General features: G+C 32.2%; 1 protein-coding gene across 1 annotated transcript in view; it reads right to left on the minus strand.

Annotated features, from left to right (window-relative positions):
* The window catches only part of LOC108911490 (esterase FE4), a 36949-nt gene extending 17170 nt beyond the window's left edge, over positions 1 to 19779 (minus strand). Inside the window, exons 1-4 of the mRNA XM_018716439.2 lie at positions 19735 to 19779; positions 9159 to 9299; positions 8943 to 9099; positions 1610 to 1801 (exon numbers count right to left, since the gene is read on the minus strand). Coding sequence (XP_018571955.2) covers positions 1610 to 1801; positions 8943 to 9099; positions 9159 to 9299; positions 19735 to 19779 — 535 coding nt within the window. The remainder of the gene's footprint in view (positions 1 to 1609; positions 1802 to 8942; positions 9100 to 9158; positions 9300 to 19734) is intronic.
* Positions 19780 to 22218: the final 2439 nt, after the last annotated feature.

Here is a 22218-nt window from a genome sequence, read left to right on the forward strand (position 1 = left end):
GTTGCAGGGTTTTGAGTGAGCAATCCAACAGTGACCTTGACCATGACCTTGAAGGTCATTTAAAGGTCAAGTTGAATATTTTAAATGGAACCGTATATTTTTGATCCCGGAAATGGAAAATATGGAAATTTTAAGTTCGGATATGACCATAACCATGACCTTCAAGGTCGTTTACAGGTCAAGTCGATTTTTGATAAATGACCCGATATTCTTGACTGCGGAAATTGAGTGAGCGTAAAATTCACTTATACCATGTCTTTGACCATGACCTAAAGGTAATTGTAACGTCAAACGTAAGCAAAGAACTTCAGTTTAATAATGCTCTTACGAAAAAAATTTAACGTAAAAATTTCCATTTTTCCATTTCCGGGGTCAAAAATATACGGTTCCATTTAAAATATTCAGGTTGACCTCTAAATGACCTTGAAGGTCATGGTCAAGGTCACATTCGAACGTAAAATTTTCCGATCTTACCATTTCCGGGATCAAAAGTATACAGTTCTATTTAAAATTTTCAACTTGACCTCCAAATGACCTTCAAGGTCATGGTCAAAGTCACCGTTGGATTGCTCACTCAAAACCCAGCAACTTTTGTCCTAATCATTTTTTTGTTTGAGCAGTATTTTCTGAGAGTAGAGGGGGGGTTCCAAACTTTTGAACACCCTATTGAATAGAATATAGACCGCCTAACAGGACTGATATATCCAAGATGCGCATTGCGGAGACCGTTGTGGTGTGTGCTCTAGGTAGACTGAATATTAGACTTTTCAGAGTTTTTTTTCTTATATTACCTTATGCGTGTTACTTTTTGCATAGTAAGGACTTTCCAGAGGGTGACACAAAATGCTTGTACAAAAAAAAGTTTAGAGCTTTAATAGAACACCCAGAACATTTTAACAACTGCCTACACGTCTTTTCTACAAAGCAACAAAAGAAAGCTGTAAGAATAAAACTTGCAGCACCCTGAATATTTTTTAATAGAACATCTAAATACGGCGTTATAATGTTTGACAAGTGTTAATGTAGTCTTTGCATCTCCCTGTAAGAACTGACTTGTATACAAAGAGTAACAAAATATAACACAAAATCGGTATTTCAGTGTTTCTTTTCTAAAAATTAAGTCCCCTATACTACACGGTTTGAAATTATATCTAAGCAGACTTAAAAAAGTGTACAGTTCTTTAAAGAACAAATTAGAAGAGTGATGTTTCGCTATAGCTGTAAACAAAATACAATTTTATAGAATTTAAGACATGATTTGTTTTCAACATATTGAAACGTGATTTTTGGGCTCCTTGGAATAAAATTCTATTCGATTCCTAATTTCAGAGAATTAAATTTACTTTTAGTGTCTAATAAAAACAAACGAAAATTTAGGGATGTATTTATGAAAAATCTAAATTGTAACATAATTTGGGTCGATGCAAAATATTATAGCATGAATTCAATTTGTCCGCGAGTTTCAGATGCGCACTTGCATCCTTACCAGACTAGTACCGGAGCTCATTCTCTGTCTGAACTTACTGCCCTATTATAAGGTCTCCTGACCTTGATCCACACTTGATCTGCTCATCTCGCAGAAAAGATGAGTTTTTGTCAAGTTTCATACCTTTTGTGAGTGGCGATAACGTCAGGTAATGTACTGAAGCTGCACCAGCACTCTCGCCAAATATGGTTACATTGTGTGGATCACCTCCGAAACTATGAATATTTTGTTGTATCCACTTCAGCGCTAAAACTTGATCCTTCAAACCAGTATTTCCTGGAACCCCAAGTGATTCATCTTCTAAGCTTAGGAATCCTGCAAACATAATATATTTCAAATATATTTAAATAAATATATATTTTCTAAACAGGGTCTTCAGGCCTCAGAGACTAATTATTTCCCGACCTTAGTGAGTAGTAAAGTTTGGTGTGTGTAAATCAAACTAGCTTGTACAATTTTAGGCCAATCAATAGAGGTTTTGTTTGTGACAGATACTAGTAGCAAACATACTGTGCCATCATATAAAAGACAGTCTGTAGGTGTAGGTGGAGGGTGGCCCAATAGTGTGACAAAGTTTAATATCTCCCTTATTACAAAGTTTTGAAAGGAAATATTTTTCGCTGAGACAGGGTTCTGTAAATCTGTCCACCTGTCCACTGTGGAAGTACTACCAGTAATTAAAAAAATATATTTTGTAGGCATGCGGACCAAAGATGTGCACAAACAACAACATTTTTTTATTTTTGGATTAATATGTTAATTACCTACAACTTTTGTAAATAATACACTATGCCTAAAATCACTATTTTCGGAAATATTGGCACATTTCTAGCAAAACCCCTTTAATTTTGCAATAAGAAGTGGATCTTATTTGTGGAAGAGCGAAATGGGCGGTGACTATTAGACGCTTTCATTATAGCCATCTTTCTCTATCGCATGGATTTCTATGACTTTCTTTATCGCTCTCACGTAACGGCCGATGAACCATGGGGACTTTCCGACCCTGTAGATCAGGTACACATAGACTATTGATTACCTATAGGATTTTAAAACGAACTATGACGATCAAGAGATTTTATTACATGAATCGTTCAAATGGTCATTTTAGATGAAAAAACCGCGGAGTGCTATTAAATTAGAGGGTGGAAATTGGAGATAGGGGAGAAATGCACCCCTTTTCAAAATTTCGCTATAGTTCATAGGAAAAATTATCTACAAAATTGAATTTCCCATTGAAATAGCTTCTTTAAAAAATTGAAGAGGAAAATTTTATGCAAAAAATCGTTAATAAACAATTTGAAAAAGTAAAAAATTCGATTTTTTTTATTGTTTTTACTTTTTGCCTCTAGTTTTTTTTGAGTAAAGTAGTTTTATTGCTTCATAAAAAAGTAGATAAAATTTCCTTAAAAAAAAAGTATGGTTGCTCAAACTTAGCCAATTTTTCGATTTTCGTCGCGTTTACCCTTATACGTTTTAATTTTCATTTTTTGCAAAAAAGGAAGGATTCATTCAAGGATTTTCATCACATGATTTTTTCGAAGGGTCATTAACAATGAAAAAACCGCGGGGTGCTATTAAATTAGAGGGTTGAAATTGAAGATAGGGGTGAAAATGCACATTTGGAGTTTTTTAAATATAGCACGAAAATCAAAAAAATCGAATTTTTTGCTTTTTTTCAAATTGTTTATTAACGATTTTTTGCATAAAATTTTCCTTTTAAATTTTTTAAATAAGTCATTTCAATGGGAAAATCGATTCTGTAAATAATTTTTCCTATAAATTATAGCGAAAAAGGTGAAAACCTCTATCTCCAATTTCCACCCTCTAATTTAATAGCACTCCACGATTTTTTCATCTAAAATTACCCTTTGAACGATTCATGCAATAAAATTGCTTGAACGTCATAGTTCCTTTTAACCCTGTTTTTTTTTTTTGATATAATCAATAGCCTATTAGGTTACCTACTCCATTTTGCCTTTACATTTTATTAAATAACATGTATATTAACTGATAGACATCACTACAACCAAAACCAGATGACGCTGTAGTTATTGATATTTTATCAACGAAATGAATAATTTATGTAAATAAATAGGTTAATTATGATAGCTGACTTATCATTATAATTTGTTAACCAAAAAATATCGTATTCACTGTGCGACTGAGCTACAGTAGGGTTTATTGCGCGAAATATAGTTTTTTTATTTTATTACAAGCAATTCCTGAAATGATTTCAATGTTTTTTTAAATGCAAATATATTATTTATAGTTAAATATTGTCAGATAATTCAAAATTTATCATTTAATTTTCTTTAAATTAATATTCAATCAAACAAATAATTTCGTTCTACATCAAAATTTTTATTTGCTGATAATATTGTTTTAATTGTAGTTCTGTTGTTCTGCACACCGATAAATGATAATCATATTGCACTAAATTTTACACTCTTCTAACCACATATCTCTTTTACTTTAATTCGCGCTTTTCGTAGGCAATGAAAATAGCATGTATAGCATGCATGAATTATATTTTAAATAATAAATATACAATTTAGAGATATAACATCAATTGTCAAGAAAATAAATAATACGTCGACTTTACAAATTATAATATTTCATGTTTCCTTTACTACATAATTTTTAAAATTATATACTATTTTCAAATAGAATGTATCATCATAAACCGTTATAAGTGACTTTGTATATTTTCTGTCAACAAAGTTATGAATTCTTTAAGTACTGCTAAAGAATTTATTACTATGCAAGTATTGACTTTTTTTACATAATATTATTTTATAATAGAATTAAATAATAATTATAGATATTTAATTTACAATTAGTAAATTTCAATAACAGTGTTGTTATATCTTTTAACCTTTTTGTTAAACATGTTCTGTTTTAAAGTGGCAATAATTATACAAACCAATAGCATATCTAACACTTTTATGCTAAACAGAATTGTTTTAACTGCAGCTTTTAAATTGATTAAATATGGCCAATCAATTAGAAAACAAGGGTAATTAGTTTAAAAAATTTTTATGGGGCAATATTTTAATGAATTTCTTTCATATAGAATGATTTGATGGTTATTAAAACGGTCATATTTAGCATTGTATTTCAAACAATAAATTCCTTTCATTTTTTCCTAAAATAAATATTTTTAGAGATGTTTTAAATTTATGCGTGTTATACGATTCAAAATAGATCGTTTCCCGAATAAATTTACAGATACCTCATCTGATTTTCAAAATACTCAGTACCGTTAAAATTCTGAGGTTCTTATTGACAATGCGCCCCAGTATCTCCGCTATGGGTTGACAAATTCGTATAACAGACTATTATTTTTAGATGCAATATTTACGCACTAATTTCATGTTGTCACTTCCTTCGGACGTCGACTATGTTGTTGTAATTGTAAACAATAGAAGGAAGTTAATTTTGTATATTTTTTAACTACCAATCAGTGGCAGGCATTAAATATCTAGGATAGATTATAAGATTCTGTGTGGTAAATACATTTTTTTATGCAGTATAATCAGCAAATTTTGAAATAATACGTTGGAAAGTTATTTTAGGAATAGATAATTCTAATTAGGCCTTTACTAATGGTAAATATGTGTAACAATGAGTAGACTACATAGGTACTATTTTTCCACAAATAATGCATTTATTATCATTTTACAAATGATAAGCAATACCCATTATCATTCTCCTGTCAGTTACTTGATACGAGTTACAAACTAATTACAAACTGGCTGTCCCTGGTAACACAGACCTTTCAATTTTTATAGATTCCATTAAGTAGTTTACATTTTGTTTTACAGGACATAGACTATGAATGACTAAGACTTTGACGTGAAAAAAAAGATCTCCTGTCAAATGTTAATATTTCATTTACTTGGGAGTAGCAGCTGTCATAACTCTCTTGCTGAATGCACCACAATCATGCACTATGAAAGCTATTTTTGCCCTGAATAGGATCACATAATTCTATGATTATTGTATACTTTTCTATTTCAAAATTAAAAAAAAACAATTTAGTGAAGTAAAAATCATATAATTATACACATGAAAAATTTATGTTTCACGGGAACAGTCTTTGTGTTTGACGCTGTGTCATCTGTTTTTTGTAATGGAAATTTAGTATGTTTCATAGATTTTGAAACTGAGAATTCCGATTGGTCATATGCCGTATTAGACAAAGCGAAAACCTCGCATTCGTACGGGAGAAATTTTCCGGCTCGATTTTTTTGCATATTCAGATTCGTCAGATGTTCCTTAACATGAATCAAGATGACGCCGGCCGGAAATCTGGTGCCCATTTGTTTAAACAAACTGTTTTAAAACAAATTGTAAAAATTATTTTTTTCACTCCGGAAATTTTTTTTTAGATATTTTGTCATATTGTAAGTAAAGTAGTTCCTATGCACTATGCCTCTAAAATTGATAGTTTTAAAGTTATAAACAATTTAAGTTGCTAAAAATGTGAAAATGGCGATTTTCAACGGCCGATTTCCGGGTTAAAAATTGTTATTTTTGATGTTGCCAGATACCTAAATTTCCGGAGTGAAAAAACCAATTTTTACAATTTGTTTAAAAAAAGTTTGTTTAAACAAATGGGCACCAGATTTCCGGCCGACATCATCTTGATTCATGTCATCTCACGAATTTGAATATGCAAAAAATCAAGTCGGAAAATTTCTCCCACGAATGCGTGGTTTTCGCCTTGTCTATATCGGTATGATATACGTATATAACGCCACTGTTCTAACAAAATTAAAATCATATCCTTTTTGTTTTGATTTATTTTGCAAATGACAGATAGTAATTCTGAAAAAAGTGGCAATGTACATCTGGAGCACATATTGTGGATAGCCGGACAAGATGGGTAATATCTTTTATCAGCTATTTTGTAATACATATAATAAGACTTAAAAAAAAACATTTGCCAATTAAACCTATAGGCATATATCTCATAAAAAATTATAACCATACCTCTGTAACTTATGCACATTTAATTATGTTCTCCAAGCTTTAAAAGTATATTTTAATTTTACTTATGTGTACTTATTTCTAATTATGTATATTTTACTTTTAATTATTGACAAGCTGTGCGCCACTGATTTATTTTAGCGTATATAATTGTGTGTGGCTCAGTAGATTGCTATACACGATTTTGGAATGACCTTGACCCAGTTCGGACTTTTTTGCATTGTTACGTGATTTTCCGGTAAATTCTAATAGTCATGGCGTATAAAGCTGAAAACCGCAACTGATTAATCACATATTTATTCGTGTTTTAAAGAAATTAAACCTAAAAATAGAGTTGATAAAAACATATTAAACAGTACGTATATACCAAGCATTATTAAGATGCATAACCAAATATCTCGAATATGGGAAAAATATTTAACAGCTTCTATCTTTTCGGACAAAAGAGTTTCCAATAGTCAGAGGCATGCGCATTCCAATATAATGCTTACATAAATTCATTGCTTCGAATCAAATGCCATTTCGAATGAACGTTGAAAACTGTTTCTAATGCACTAGGAACATAACTAATATTAAGCTGTTTTCATATTATGCTGTTTTCTGAATAACCGTAAACTTTGCACTTCTTTCTAAGCACTATAACCACGATCCGTGTGTTTTTTACCACAAGAATTAGCTCAAAAGTCAAGACTTTTAGAGTAGGAAGTAAATCACTGGAAACATTAGGGGGGCAGTCAACTACTCTTTGATTTTATTCTCTCCATTATCCCAACTGACTTTCTTCTATTCTGATTATTCGATTGATCCTGTCACTCATCAGTGCAACTGGTCTTCGGATAGAATCAATACTTCCTTTCTTTGTCGAAACAATAAATTATCGATTTGCTGTGACTTCACTCGATGTTCATCTCACTACAGAATTGGTATACTGTGATACTACCAGATAGCATGGCTCTTTCAGATAGTATTTCAGATCTACCTTATGAAACCAGAGATAACTGCTTTTGATTATGCTGTTAGAAATACATTATTTATTTAATTTTATTATTTTTCTTAAATCCTACTGAAACATCTTTTAAGGATCTAATGGTATGATAATTGGAAGAACCTAGTTTAGCAAACATAACGAAAATTTCATTTTTTAAATAGAACTGGAAGTGGCGTCTGTGGTGGTAGGTGGTACAATGGTACACTAATACAACAATTCTACTAAACCCTTTTTTTTGGACTGTAAATGGTCATTACATGAGATTATTTTTGGAAGGAGAATGTCAAAATATATCTAATATAGCATTTTTCTGTCCCATAAATTTCAAATACTTATGATACCTATTTCTTTAATAAAATATTAACAATATGCTGCTACTTTCTTAAATACTCTTTATTTATCACCTAGTGATTAGTTATAGTATTCAGTATCATTTGGTCACATTTTGTACAAAAGGCAAATAAAACATATGAATAGGAAAATTTCTTTATGAACAGTCGTTAAAGCTGTCGTTTTATTTAGTTATTTTGCATTGATGAAGATTTATAATGAAGAAATAGAAATAATGAGTTGTTTCTTTTTTATGTGACGGACTTAAAAATAAAGTAAGAGATAAACCATTTAATTTATTTTTATAAAAATGATATGCAGATGTACTGTTGAAGAAGAAAATGAAACATATGTAAGAATAAGACAACTCAAAAATAGGAATCCTCAGTTTAATTTGATTAATTTTCATTAAAATCAATTTAATACAGAAGTAATTCAAAAATTAACAGAAATTATTTACCTACTTTATTTTAAGTATAACAGTATTAATGTAAAATTGACTGTGAATGCCGATTGCCTAAGTTCATTTGCCTTATTACATATGTTTTAGGAAAAACAGCATATATGGCTTCTATTTAGTCATGTAAGACATGACGTCATTTCTTTATTTTTTAAACAAGAGGTGGTCGCACATAATAAAATACTTTTAGCAAATTGAGAAAAAACATTGCCAATACAAAATTTATCTAAAATTCCAGGAAAGGTACTCATTGATTTTTAATTAATCATTAACTAAATAGATCAGGTATTTAATATACAAGGTCGGAAAGTCCCCATGGTTCATCGGCGGTTATGTGAGAGCGATAAAGTAAGTCATAGAAATCCGTGCGATAGAGAAAGATGGCTATAATGAAGGCGTCTAATAGTCATCGCCCATTTCGGCCTTCCGCAAATAAGAAGTGGATCTTATTTGTGGAAGGGCGAAGTGGGCGGTGATTATTACACGCCTTCATTATAGCCATCTTTCTTTATCGCACGGATTTCTATGACTTTATTTATCGCTCTCACGTAACGGCCGATGAACCATGGGGACTTTCCGACACTGTACATACATTATACTAGAGTAAATTTATTTTTTAAATAATTATGATGTCCGGGTTTCAACGGGCGTGTAATTTGTAACACCATATGAAAAAATATATTTACCAAATATTCCTAGACGATAGTTGATGCTAACCAGAATAATATCTTCAGTAAGCAAGTAATCTGGTCCAAAATATTCACTTTTATTGGAACCGTACAGAAAACCTCCTCCGTGAACCCATACCATAACAGGTTTTTTCTCATTATTTTCCTTAGGTAACTATAAATATCAAAATTATATTTAAATATAAATTTTGATAATTGTAATCTAAATATTACCGATTTAATATAAACGTTGAGATTCAAGCAATTATCTTCATTTCCTACATAATAACCAAAGTACAAGTTTAGTGATGGGCATTCTGCTCCCTCTTTGGTAGCATCTTTTACTCCTTCCCATGATTCAGCTGGTTGTGGGGCCTGAAAAAAAAACGGAAATATGTTAATAACATTGATATTTTCTAAACTTCTGATTGTGATGTCATTAAACAATAGAGCATGATGCAGATGGTTATGATATATCACTTTTGCTTAATAGTAATTGGTTTTATGATGATATTGCAGGAAACAACTACTTTGCGAGCTGTCTATCCCGATAACTATTGAACATGCAATATCTAATAAATAGCTAGAATTGCTCATCAGTACCAGACATATACCGGTTTCAGTCTTATTACTCCACATCAGTACGCCATGCGTGAAGCAACCAAAGAAGTATACAATGTATGGTATATACCGGGTGTTCTCTCTATGCGTTATTTGCTTAATCTCAGTTGTCTTAACAGCTAATGCAATGAAATTTGGTATCCGGGCACGAGATGACACATAGATGGAGGTACCAGTTCTTTTTTCAGGAAATTGGGTTGGAAACGTAGGATGGCTATGGTCAAGGAGAATGATACAATTCAGTTAAAATCAGTTAAAATTTAGGTTCACCTAGGGCGCGCTGTCATGGTACCTGTAATAATACAAATTGGCCATACCGGTATATGAAGCCGTAGGCCTGGAATAGCAGTGACCTTAGATCGTCTACTGCAGCTCGTGTATGGCAATTGGTTTATTTCTCCATAAACTTGTAGATGCTTTTCAAAGATAAATTTTTTGAAGCAGCTTTAACCAACAGAACAATTAACAAACAGAAAATATTTTTTGAATGATTCAAAGAGATGAGATTTTAGTGGTGCCAAGTTGGGACAGTATTATGGATATCGATATCTCAACATCCTGGCTCATATCCACGGTGGGGGGATTTTTAGTACAAATAAAACAACCAACCAGCCGTAAAAATAAACCCTAAGAGCTCCAAAAATATAAGTTGTGTAAAGCTGGTTAAAACTACAGTTTTTTTATAAAGGGCATTTTCAAGTTTGTAATATTGGATGAACATTGCTCTTACTCGTATAACGATGTTATAAAAAAATGTCTCTCGTTGAATGACTTTTCCATCTTAATATATACACCAATTATAGCTAATTTTAATATAATAATATAATACTGGCTCTTTCATTCGTCATTAATTTTTTGGGACATATACTTTTAATCCCTCTAACAAGCGAATGAAAGAGACCTGTCGGATAGTATATGTTTTTGACATTTGACATAAAACAATAGACAAGGATTTAGAAGTAGGTATTTAAGAACAACCAACACGTGTTTCGTAAAATAGATACACTAACTTAAAAAAACGATATAAAAGAATATTCCTAAATTTAAATAAAGTAAAAATTTAACATTAACCGTGTTATTCCTACTGCACATGCTCGGAAAGAATAGCCTCATACACATGTGAGATCTTTTTGATATATCATCCCTGTCATCATTAGCGTATTTTGTTTAATCTTGGCATATTCTAGTTCTACTAAGTATTTTTATTGTTTTTCTTTGTGCTGTACTGTGTCTGTATATTTATCGAGTGTTTATTTCTTCAAGTGGTTTACTATAGACGTACTCTTAACAAATACCAATACTAAACTTTTCTTGAATGATACCCTGTTGCGAGGCTACTTCGCTTACATGAAATTATCTTTAATGCGCATGCTCAGTACACTGAAAGAAATGGGCTTATTAAACTGTTTATCTAGAATAATGTGTACAGCGAATATTAAAACTTTTATAACAAATATACAACTTTTATTAAAAAAAAGCAATCATCTCCATACTCATTATTCAATGAGTTCAATTGGAAGGTGCTTAATACACCTTATGCATCTATGAAATAAAGGTTATAATGAACTACTTATACATTATTATGTGTTATAGACTTTATGTTCCAATTGTATAGTAGGGAAGATTTGTTGTATAAAAACCAGTATCCGAATTTGTATATAACAATTGTATTAACAGAATTATTCGTTCTTATACTGAATATGTTTCCGTTTTTAACGTGTAAAACGCGTCTTATAATGGTTAAGTAATCGTCACCTCTCGGTGCATAATCGATTACGATCGTAAAATTTCCGACAGTCCGCTGTGCATCGACTTACGACTATTACACGTCTAGTTTGATGAAAATAGAGAGTAGTGATGGGCATAATCGACCAATTTTGATAATCGAGTTATCGGTAATCGAGTACTTCTAATAATCGAGTGATCACTCGAGATACGAGATATTGGTCATTTTCATCCCAGCGGCGCACAAATATGTTTGTATTAGTCATATATTACTTATAAGCGTAGCTAAAAAAAAAAAAAGCTCACGCACTTCAAAACCTAACCACTTTGTCATTTTATTATAAAAAAAAGGTTACGCAATCAGTGACTATTTGCAGTATGCACTAACATTTTGGGGTGCAACTGTAGGGTAATAATCACTCGAGTGGTGGGAGTAAACATCTCGAGATATCTCGAGTGATCTCAATAATCGAGTACCACTCGATTTTTCACTCGAAATCTCCCATCACTAATAGAGAGTATATAGGCACATGTTCTGTGGGATATATAATCATATCGCGTTGTGTGAAATGGAAAATTATGGAAAAGTATCTAACTGTTTTATGGCTTGTAACTGTTTTGTGTTTTCAAATGTAAATCTTGTCTAAATCTTAAAAATTATTATTTTGTATGCCCTATTAGAAACCGCTGATGTTAAGTTTTACATAAGATGGAGGAACAAAAGGTTAACGGTGACAAAGAAGAGCATGGGTATAAAATCAATCAGCCAGAGGAAATAGAATTGGATGGAAAGAAGCTCACGGAAATATGTTAATAACATTGATATTTTCTAAACTTCTGATTGTGATGTCATTAAACAATAGAGCATGATGCAGATGGTTATGATATATCACTTTTGCTTAATAGTAATTGGTTTTATGATGATATTGCAGGAAACAACTACTTTGCGAGCTGTCTATCCCGATAACTATTGAACATGCAATATCTAATAAATAGCTAGAATTGCTCATCAGTACCAGACATATACCGGTTTCAGTCTTATTACTCCACATCAGTACGCCATGCGTGAAGCAACCAAAGAAGTATACAATGTATGGTATATACCGGGTGTTCTCTCTATGCGTTATTTGCTTAATCTCAGTTGTCTTAACAGCTAATGCAATGAAATTTGGTATCCGGGCACGAGATGACACATAGATGGAGGTACCAGTTCTTTTTTCAGGAAATTGGGTTGGAAACGTAGGATGGCTATGGTCAAGNAAAACGTTGTATACTAGTTATACAATAATTTAATAAAGAATAAGGTTTATAGTCACTATACAACTGTGCTAGCAGTACGCGTTTTATATCCAATATTCACCTGTTTAACTGTCACATATAGTATACAATGGTCTTATAATGATATATAGAATTTTAATAAAGAATAAAGCTCATTCCTTTCAGTGTAACACTGATATAATTTTACTTTATTAATTACTATAAAAGTCAATATTGTTCTATAAATGTAAATATATAAATTCTATAATTCTTTTAGTTTGTCACTTGGGGTTTGAAACTTCTTAAATTTTTCTAATATTGCCAGAATATCGCGTTATTTAAGGTCATGACAAAGAAGACATTTTTTTGGCGCTTATGTCCAAAGTACAAAATCGATCTAGTAAAAATACTGAGAAATTGTTCATGCCAATGTGTACCATGGGGTTGCTTATTATTTGGTGTATGTGACGTTACTACTAAAAAGGTATATTTAAAAGAAATAGATCATTTCAGGCCGTGAATGCAAAAATAACTTATATAAAAGATGCATTTTAGTTGCTTGGTATATCGTAGTTTGTATGTTATATAATTCAGTTGAATAAACCAACGTACCAAAACGAATGCAAAACATTGTTATTATTACTGTTTGTTTCGATGTCTTACAAGGATTATTTGTAATACAAATCACATTTGGCCGTCTGCGCCATGCATTTATAATATTTATCAATATGACATTGACCAATTTAACCCGGATTTGAATTAATATTCATTAATTGTTTGTTCTATTCATTCCTTAGTTATAAAGACTGTTATGTCAATATTTTTTTTGAAAACATCTGTAGCCAACAACATCCTTACGATTGGCAAATTATGATTAAAGAAGACAGCAAAAATAAATATCACAACAAATGCTTTAGTTTAAAAAAAATGCTACAATAAATAAGAGATGCTCAAATCGGGAAATCTAGGCTATCATTCATAGAACATATACAAAATTACATTACCAAAAATAACGTTTTATATAAATATTTTTAAGAACTACCTATCCCCAAAAAAATATATCAGGGTGCGCCATTTTAAATAAATTTTTAGATATGTCGTTATGTTATGGGTCAATGTGACTCTAACAGATTATTTTAGGGTAAAATAATGTTCAGAATAAGAGTTTGTGATATTTTTTGGGAAAGATTCTGGTTGAAAGTTTTATGGTTTGATGGGATTATACGATGATGTCCATCGAATGTCTCTTTCAGAACCCTACAACTTTCGTCCAAAAAGTTTTTCCTAAAAGTGCTTCCTTAAGGAGATATTTCAATGCCTTATGCAATATGGGATACCCTATATAAGCGGATTTTTCTGAAATTTTGGATGTGCATGTGTATTTGATACTTTAATAATATAGGAGTGTAATTGTATTGCGCATGAGAAAACGTCAACTTCGGTAGGTTAGGTAAAATTAAGTTAATATTGTTTATGTATTATAGGTATTATTGAAGCAGGACTAATGTAGATTGCTTATATCGTTAATAATAATTAAATAGTTCCGTTCAAACTAAGATAATGATTATCTAATATTATATAATTATCCTTAAGTGAACATTTAAATGTTTTTATTTATATAATTCATTCTATTAAACAACTTCGGTACTCATAAATCTTGTTTAGTTTTAAAATTATCTAGTTGATGCTCAAACATAAATTGGCGGCAGAAATAAACACAATAAAAAACATAACTACCATAAATATCTGATCGATATTTAAACCTGGTATTTCTTGAAACATCAGAGAGTAATTATAAACAATTTGTATTTATTGTATTTTGTAAACTTACCGAGAGAACATTGTTTAACTTGTTAGAAATGCAATAAAATAAATAAAACCAGTAAAAATAGCACTGGAAATTAGCAGAAATTATTACGTAAATTGATGATAAACTTAACCAGCATCTTATTTTGTTGCAAGTGAAAGATAAAACCTTATCATATAATCTGTATCATTAACATAATTTCTACAATGGTCTGTCTTAAATTTCTGCTTTAGTCTCAGTTTCTTCTTTTAGTCAATACCTAAATGTGACAATACAACCGACGACCTTGAGGTACCTAAGTACCTTGAAACTGTTCAATATCAGATACACGCAACCGAATATTATGACATTGAAAATAAAACGCATGCCATATACATATGAACTTCCAGTACGACATCAGTAAGAGCCGATTTTTCTTATAGCTTTTGGCTTCAATCATAAATTTAAAGCTATGACATGACATGACCAAGATATGGCAAGACATGAACAAGATATTTTTAAATTATGCTAGATGTAGAGGGTCGTATGAACTGCTAAAAAACATTGTGTTTATAAATTGTGCTTTTCGGACTTATAAAGACCTCTTTTGTAGACTACCCACATCAAAATCAAAACAATCAAGATATAACGTTTTATGCATTAAGAGACATTAAAATGTCATGCTTAAAGTTTTTCAACGTGCGATTGCCTTTATGAATATTCTTTCTTCTGTCCACTATTCTTATTTAGTTACAATCTACTCGATATGTACAAGTATAATGTTATTAATTGAAATAGTAACATATTGTTTTCTTGCGTGTTTAGTATGTTTAGAATATTTCTTATCCCGTTAAAAAAGCTTTATTCATGATTTGCCCTTTAGATCGATATAGCTTTATTTTTGTCAGAGAGTACTAAAAAAGTTGAGTATGTTATTCCCTTTTCAGGAAAGTTTGTTAGGATCGTCTTTCAAATTGTTGTTGTCAGTGGCGGCTCGTGACATTGAGAATAGGTGAAGCATATTCAGTGATTAACTACAAAGAAAAAAAAAAACGCCGCAGGCGAAAATTTTCAAATTTTCCAGGTCAAACGACTTTAAATGAATCTGGAAATTTTTAGTTGCATTTGCAATATTATCGAAAAACTGACGCTCGCGAGAAGGATTTTCATTTAGACTTTATAAAACAGAAAAATATTAGTCCGGCTTGTGGACTTCTGCGAACATTCACGCACACCGTACATGTATGTTCCAAAAAAACTTTGTGGTTACGACAGCCTCGCGTGCCGTTCCCAAAATTGTAAAATTCCTCCATATTCCACACGCCCCAATTTTCCACATGGAAAATGGAGTTTCCAATAAAATACATACTGGATCATACATAGGAAACATTTCTACAATAATTAAACAAAACAAATATTGACTAAGAACTGTTATAATCGTGCACTGGGCGCCTCGTCTTCAATATCCACGTCACTCGTTCCCCCACGCCGAAGTTTACTCCCGTGTTGGCCGCCTCGTTGCCAAGACAACCGCCGTAAACAACGCTTCGTTGAGAAGCGGAATACAGACTCATTTTGATCTGCATCTCTTGCGTATGCTACATACGTATAGTACGAGATTGATGTTCGCGCTCAACGAAGGCAATGATTTTTTAGAAGGCGTTTACCGCGTAACTATTCTGTCTTTCTGCGTATTAAACAACCAAAAACAATACATTTTCAATATAGAATTATACCTAAATTACAAAATTTATATAAAATTAAAAATAATTTTAAATTGCACAACCAGGCGCAAATTTTTGGTGAAGCGGTGCGTCACTTGCGTCACCTGACGAGCCGCCACTGGTTGTTGTTGTTTTTGTAACCGGCGGTTACCCACAACATTCAGGTACATTGTGCACGACATTAATAAGTGTAATTTTAAAACAAGTTAATGCTTACTGCGAAACTTGCTTCTCGCACTGGCAATCAGACCAATTCTACTCAAGGGTTTGATATTTATGACGCACTAGAAGACCTGTGGCAATCTAAATGCTACTTCTGCGGAGTAAACTAATTTTCTAACTAAACTAAGCCTGTCCCGTCGCAGATCATATCCAACTGACCATTTTTCCAATGATCTTCCTTTGATCCAAATATCAATGGATCCTCTTACATAACATTGGAGCATTGATTGAAATGTTCCTGTCTGGCTAATAGGCTGTCCCTTTGGTTGCCAGTTACGTTGCTGCGTCAGAAATTTTGATTCACATGAGTTTCCCGCCTTAACAGGGATAGGACATCGACAAATATAAGTCAATGCGGAAGGTAATCCGGTATGACAACAGTATCAAGGTTTCAGGTCAACCTTCGATACGAGGAACAGGGACGAAGTTGTGGCACTGGATTAAGAACTGGTATATACCATCAAAAGCGTCCATATCGGATCACCATTAGGAATAATAATCGGAAACCCAAGACTAACAGACTGGGGCCCTTATAAATAGAGATTCTCTGAATTTTGGGGTAAGAATATATAATATCTAGGACAGGCAAAAGTTTCTGCATATGAATAGTGTTGTCCGATCAAACCAACTAGGAGAACTCAGCAGTTCCTTGATGGTACTCTGGTCTTTAAGCGAAACCCCAAGAAGCTCACAGGTTCTATATCCACAAAACAGATGTAATAAACTCATATGCCTAGAACAGATAAGGCCTAAGTTTTAATGCTTGTTGTCTCGGAGATGCTGATGAACATCTTTTCATCACTTGGAAATGCAGAAACATGCTTGAACTAAGTGGAACCTTTAGGCACCTCGCTAAACAGATTCTTATTCGGCATTTTTTGACATTCACGAGTTTCTACGTAACTACGATCTGCGTCGAATAAAAAACAAAGCATAAAAGAGAGAAACCAATAAAGGTTCGGAGTGAATCCATTGAATGAAATTATTGAGTACATTTTTACTCAATACTGGGCATTTTGATCACTTTTCTCATTTGTGATTATATTTAAACTAAAACTGTGTACTTTCACTCAAATATAGGTACTCCTTAAATAAATTCTTCACGTAAACTCGGTATTTGGTGCACTTGTACCTAAATCAAAATAAATCCTCATTACCGAGTGAGTTTAAATGTATATTAATTTCGAGTAATTTGAATGGCGCCGTGATGATGGCACCACTTACATATTGCTCCTGTAGTCTTGACCACAGTTGAAAGGACCCCGTTAGATGCTCCAGAAAAACGTGATCGCCAGGAGAATAGTCCTTAGCCGGCGGCGGAGGGTCTCAGCCAGGACGGGAGGAGGCCCTGCGAAGTGAATTCATTTCAACACTGTATATCCTAATTAATTTATGAGTGATTTATTTTTGCACTCAATATTTAGTTAATTAAAAACCAGTCTGAGTAAGAAATGGCTCAATAACAGTTAAATTTAAATCATATTAGAGAAAAAGTCAACTCTAAATTGGTTTTATATAAGGTAAAAGCACCATATTCCGACGTATGCTGAATCGAGCCCTAATCCCGCTTTATTTCCTAAGGCAAACTTTGTCAGTCAATATATTTAAATTGACAACGAATATCTAAACGCGATTAAATTTGTTCGTTACAGAATTTATTAGATTGCACAGCAGCGCCAAAGTGGTGGGGCAAGCCACCCTCGTTTGAATCTAGTTTGCATTTAGTTCCGACCGGGTCAGTTTANTTAAATAAATTCTTCACGTAAACTCGGTATTTGGTGCACTTGTACCTAAATCAGAATAAATCCTCATTACCGAGTGAGTTTAAATGTATATTAATTTCGAGTAATTTGAATGGCGCCGTGATGATGGCACCACTTACATATTGCTCCTGTAGTCTTGACCACAGTTGAAAGGACCCCGTTAGATGCTCCAGAAAAGCGTGATCGCCAGGAGAATAGTCCTTAGCCGGCGGCGGAGGGTCTCAGCCAGGACGGGAGGAGGCCCTGCGAAGTGAATTCATTTCAACACTGTATATCCTAATTAATTTATGAGTGATTTATTTTTGCACTCAATATTTAGTTAATTAAAAACCAGTCTGAGTAAAAAATGGCTCAATAACAGTTAAATTTAAATCATATTAGAGAAAAAGTCAACTCTAAATTGGTTTTATATACTCAGAATAGTGTCAAAAGTCGCTCAATTGATAGTTAGCAGTAATTCGGATTAGAGTAAAACTCACTCATTTCTGATGCAATAGTTTCACTCAATTGTACTAATAGAGTGAAAATTTCACTCAATCGGGTGTAGTCAGACATAGATACATTATTGAGTAAAATTGAATGTTTGAGTGGAATTTTTTTACAGTATATTGTCAAGCTAAATTAGGCAATTTTAGCACAAACTTATTGAATTCAAACAAATAAAAATATAAAACCGTTTTCTTTAGGTATCTCTTAAATAAATCCAGGAAACGATAAAATCTCAATCCCAGAACTTTGTAATTTAAAAAAATCTATAATCGAACAAAGATATCTTCCATTTCTTGTTGGAAAATTACTTTAATTAAATTTCGTAACTTTGCTATAATTTTATTATTTTTACGATTTCCGGGATAGTAATGCTATCACATCCAATTTGAAACTCATTGGATTCAGCTCTATTTGAAAAAAATAAGTTTCATTACTTTGAAGTCGTTTTTATAATGATATTTTCGAAAAGCTCAGACCACCCAGCGTTTGAAAATGCCAATTAAAGATCTAGTAGGTACAACAATTCAAGAAATATACTTTTTAAGTAGATACTGGAGAACTTTAGATTATGTACCCCAAAAATATTCAGATTTATCTTTGTCAAATTTTAACTGGTTACTTATTTTTTTGAAAAAAATTACATTTCACGAAAATATGAAGTATTTACTGAAAAATGGAAAATCTTACATTTGTATTAGATATAATAATAATAATAATAATAATAATAATAATAATAATAATAATAATAATAATAATAATAATAATAATAATAATAATCTTATAAATAGAGATTCTCTGAATTTTGGGGTAAGAATATATAATATCTAGGGCAGGCAAAAGTTTCTGCATATGAATAGTGTTGTCCGATCATACCAACTAGTAGAACTCAGCAGTTCCTTGATGGAACTCTGGTCTTTAAGCGAAACCCCAAGAAGCTNCCTTCAGAAAAACAAGTGCTAGTGAAAAAAGGTTCCAAGACTGTTTATAAAAGAGTCATAAATGATGATAAAGAATGCCTCACAGTTTTAGCTAACGTTTCTGCGAGCGGTCAAGTAGCACCGCCGATGGTGGAATTTCCATATAAGTCCAAGATGCCAAAAAATATCCCGCCATCTATGCCAACTGGTTGGGGTTGTGGATATACCGAGAGTGGTTGGATGAATGCGGAAGCATTTTTTGAATATGTAACCAACGTCTTCTTTAACTGGTTAAAAAAAAACAACATTACACTGCCCGTCATACTTTTCCTTGATGGCCATACCAGCCATATTTCATTGGCATTGAGTGAGTTCTGCAAAGTAAATGGAATTGTATTGGTAGCATTGGTTCCTAATTCCACCCATATCATGCAGCCATTAGATGTAGCAGTATTTCGTCCCGTTAAAGCTACGTGGCGAACAATAGTTCATGATTTTAGAATTAAACATGAATTCAACAAAATTAAACGAACGGATTTTTCCATGCTGGTAAAAGAATGTTTTGATAAGACCCTAAAACCTCAAACAATTCAAAGTGCATTTGAATGTACTGGATTATATCCTTTCAACATCGAAAAAATTAAATTCGAGAAACTACAAACAAAAAAAAATCCAGCTTCACACGTCACATCTCCACAGGCCTCTTTAGAAATCACTGCACCAGGACCAGATTTTAGAAAAGAGTTTGAAAGCAAACTATCGCCTGAAACAATACGCCAGTTTAAACAATCTTTTAATTCAGGTTGGTCAGGAAATGCATCTTATACCAAACTTTTTGAATTCTGGAAATCACTTAACCCTGAAGAGCAAGTCAATGACCAGCTATTATCAAATTCGATATTAAGTGAAACTACACAACATATTGTCCAAGACCTTGAAGAGCTTCTGCATGATGATGAAGAGACCTCGTTACATCAGTTAGGTGACTCAACACTAATTAACAACATAAACGATGATGAGGATTTTAGTTTATTTAGCATTGGACAAGATGGCTTTTTAGAACTGGACGCTAGTGCTGAAAATGAAACTTTAGACCTAAAAAATAACGAATCCATGACAACTGATAATTCAAACAGAAGCCACATAAAATCAGCAGACCAAATCATTGAAACAACATTAGAAGCTAAATCAACAGTAAAATTAACTTCCTCTGCAAAACAATGTCGTAGTAATTCAGCTAACAACAATGCCACAAATAAAATTCAAATTTTAAAAATAGAATACCTTGAACCAGCTAAGCTTCCAAACGATTCAGTCAATGACAATAATTTTCTTACGCCTCCCAGTCAAACATCCTCCGTAAACTCTGATGTTAACCACGCTACAGTCAATGATAAAGAAAATATTTCTTTAAATAACAATTTGCTTACACCTCCCAATCAAACGCCTTCCGTAAAATCCGATTTTGTCAACCCACCACTTTCTGAAGTATCTCCGGAACAACGTCAATCATCTTCGTCATATTTCAGAACTCCGCCCAAGTTTCCTACACCGTTTAAAAACGCCTTTTATTTTCCCAAGAAGCCGAAAGAAAATGCAAAAAAGCGAGTAACAAAAAAGATAACACCGATTGTTGCCATAGCTGATGAATTTGTAGAGTATCAAAGACGACTAGAAGCCGAAAAAATGGCAAAAGAAGAAAAGAAAAAAGAAAGACTTGCCAAGAAAAACGACAAGAAAATTAATACAACAATTCCTAAGAAATTAAACAGCAGAAAAACAAAAGAAGTAGACCAAGAACAAATAAACCAAGAAAATCCGCAAGCAGAAGAAACAAAAATTGATAAAGAACATGAGAATGTACTGACCGGAAAAGAACAGGTAGAAGAAAAATCAGATGATGTTACAATGAATTCAGACAAAGCAAAAGACGAACAAGTAGAAAGTGAATGCAAAAAAGACAGCGGTTATCAAAAAGATGATTACGTGATTTTTATATATGAAAATAAATATTTTCCAGGACAAATTATTGAGAGAGACAAAACCAAATTTTTTATTAAGGCCATGGAACGAATTGGGATACATTGGAGATGGCCAACTGTTGAGGATGTCATCTGGTATGAAGAAGATGAAATTGTTTCTCGTATAAGTGCTCCTCGCCTTACAAATAAGAGAGGATTTTACTCTGTTCCTGAGATACTTACTTACTTACTTAAGTGATAAATATGATATATATTGTTATCAATGATATAGGTATAAATTTTCAGTATTACCAAAGTTTGTTTTTGCATTTGATGTAAGTTCTTAAATACTTAAATGTTGTTTTTCTTAAAAAAAGTGTTTTCTATGTACCTAAACAGTATAATAAATTGTTATAAATTTGTGTTTTTTTTTATCATAAAAGGATTCTTTTTGAATATTGTAATATCTTTATTACTTTAATAAATATACGATATATTTGTTCTCTGCATGTTTTTTCTCGTATTTAAGGTGTTTTGTGTTAATTACACCACATTTTAATAAAATACAATACAGAAATATTCGTCAGAATTAAGAGATTTTGACGTTTATTAAAAAAAATATTTTTCACCAAAAAAGACATTATATTATGTAAAAAAAATATATGCCTATAATTCAGAACATATCACTTCACATTCTAAAAATGCCAGGCATGATATAACTAAATCTCTTTTTCTAATATTTGAACTCAAACTCAAAAACCCTAAACTGCGGCGGAATATGGTGCTTTTACCTTAGATAAAATAAATAGCTTACGTTGTAAATTAATTA

The sequence above is a fragment of the Anoplophora glabripennis genome, unplaced genomic scaffold (assembly GCF_000390285.2).
Source record: "Anoplophora glabripennis isolate ALB-LARVAE unplaced genomic scaffold, Agla_2.0 scaffold693, whole genome shotgun sequence".
Lineage (NCBI taxonomy): Eukaryota > Metazoa > Arthropoda > Insecta > Coleoptera > Cerambycidae > Anoplophora > Anoplophora glabripennis.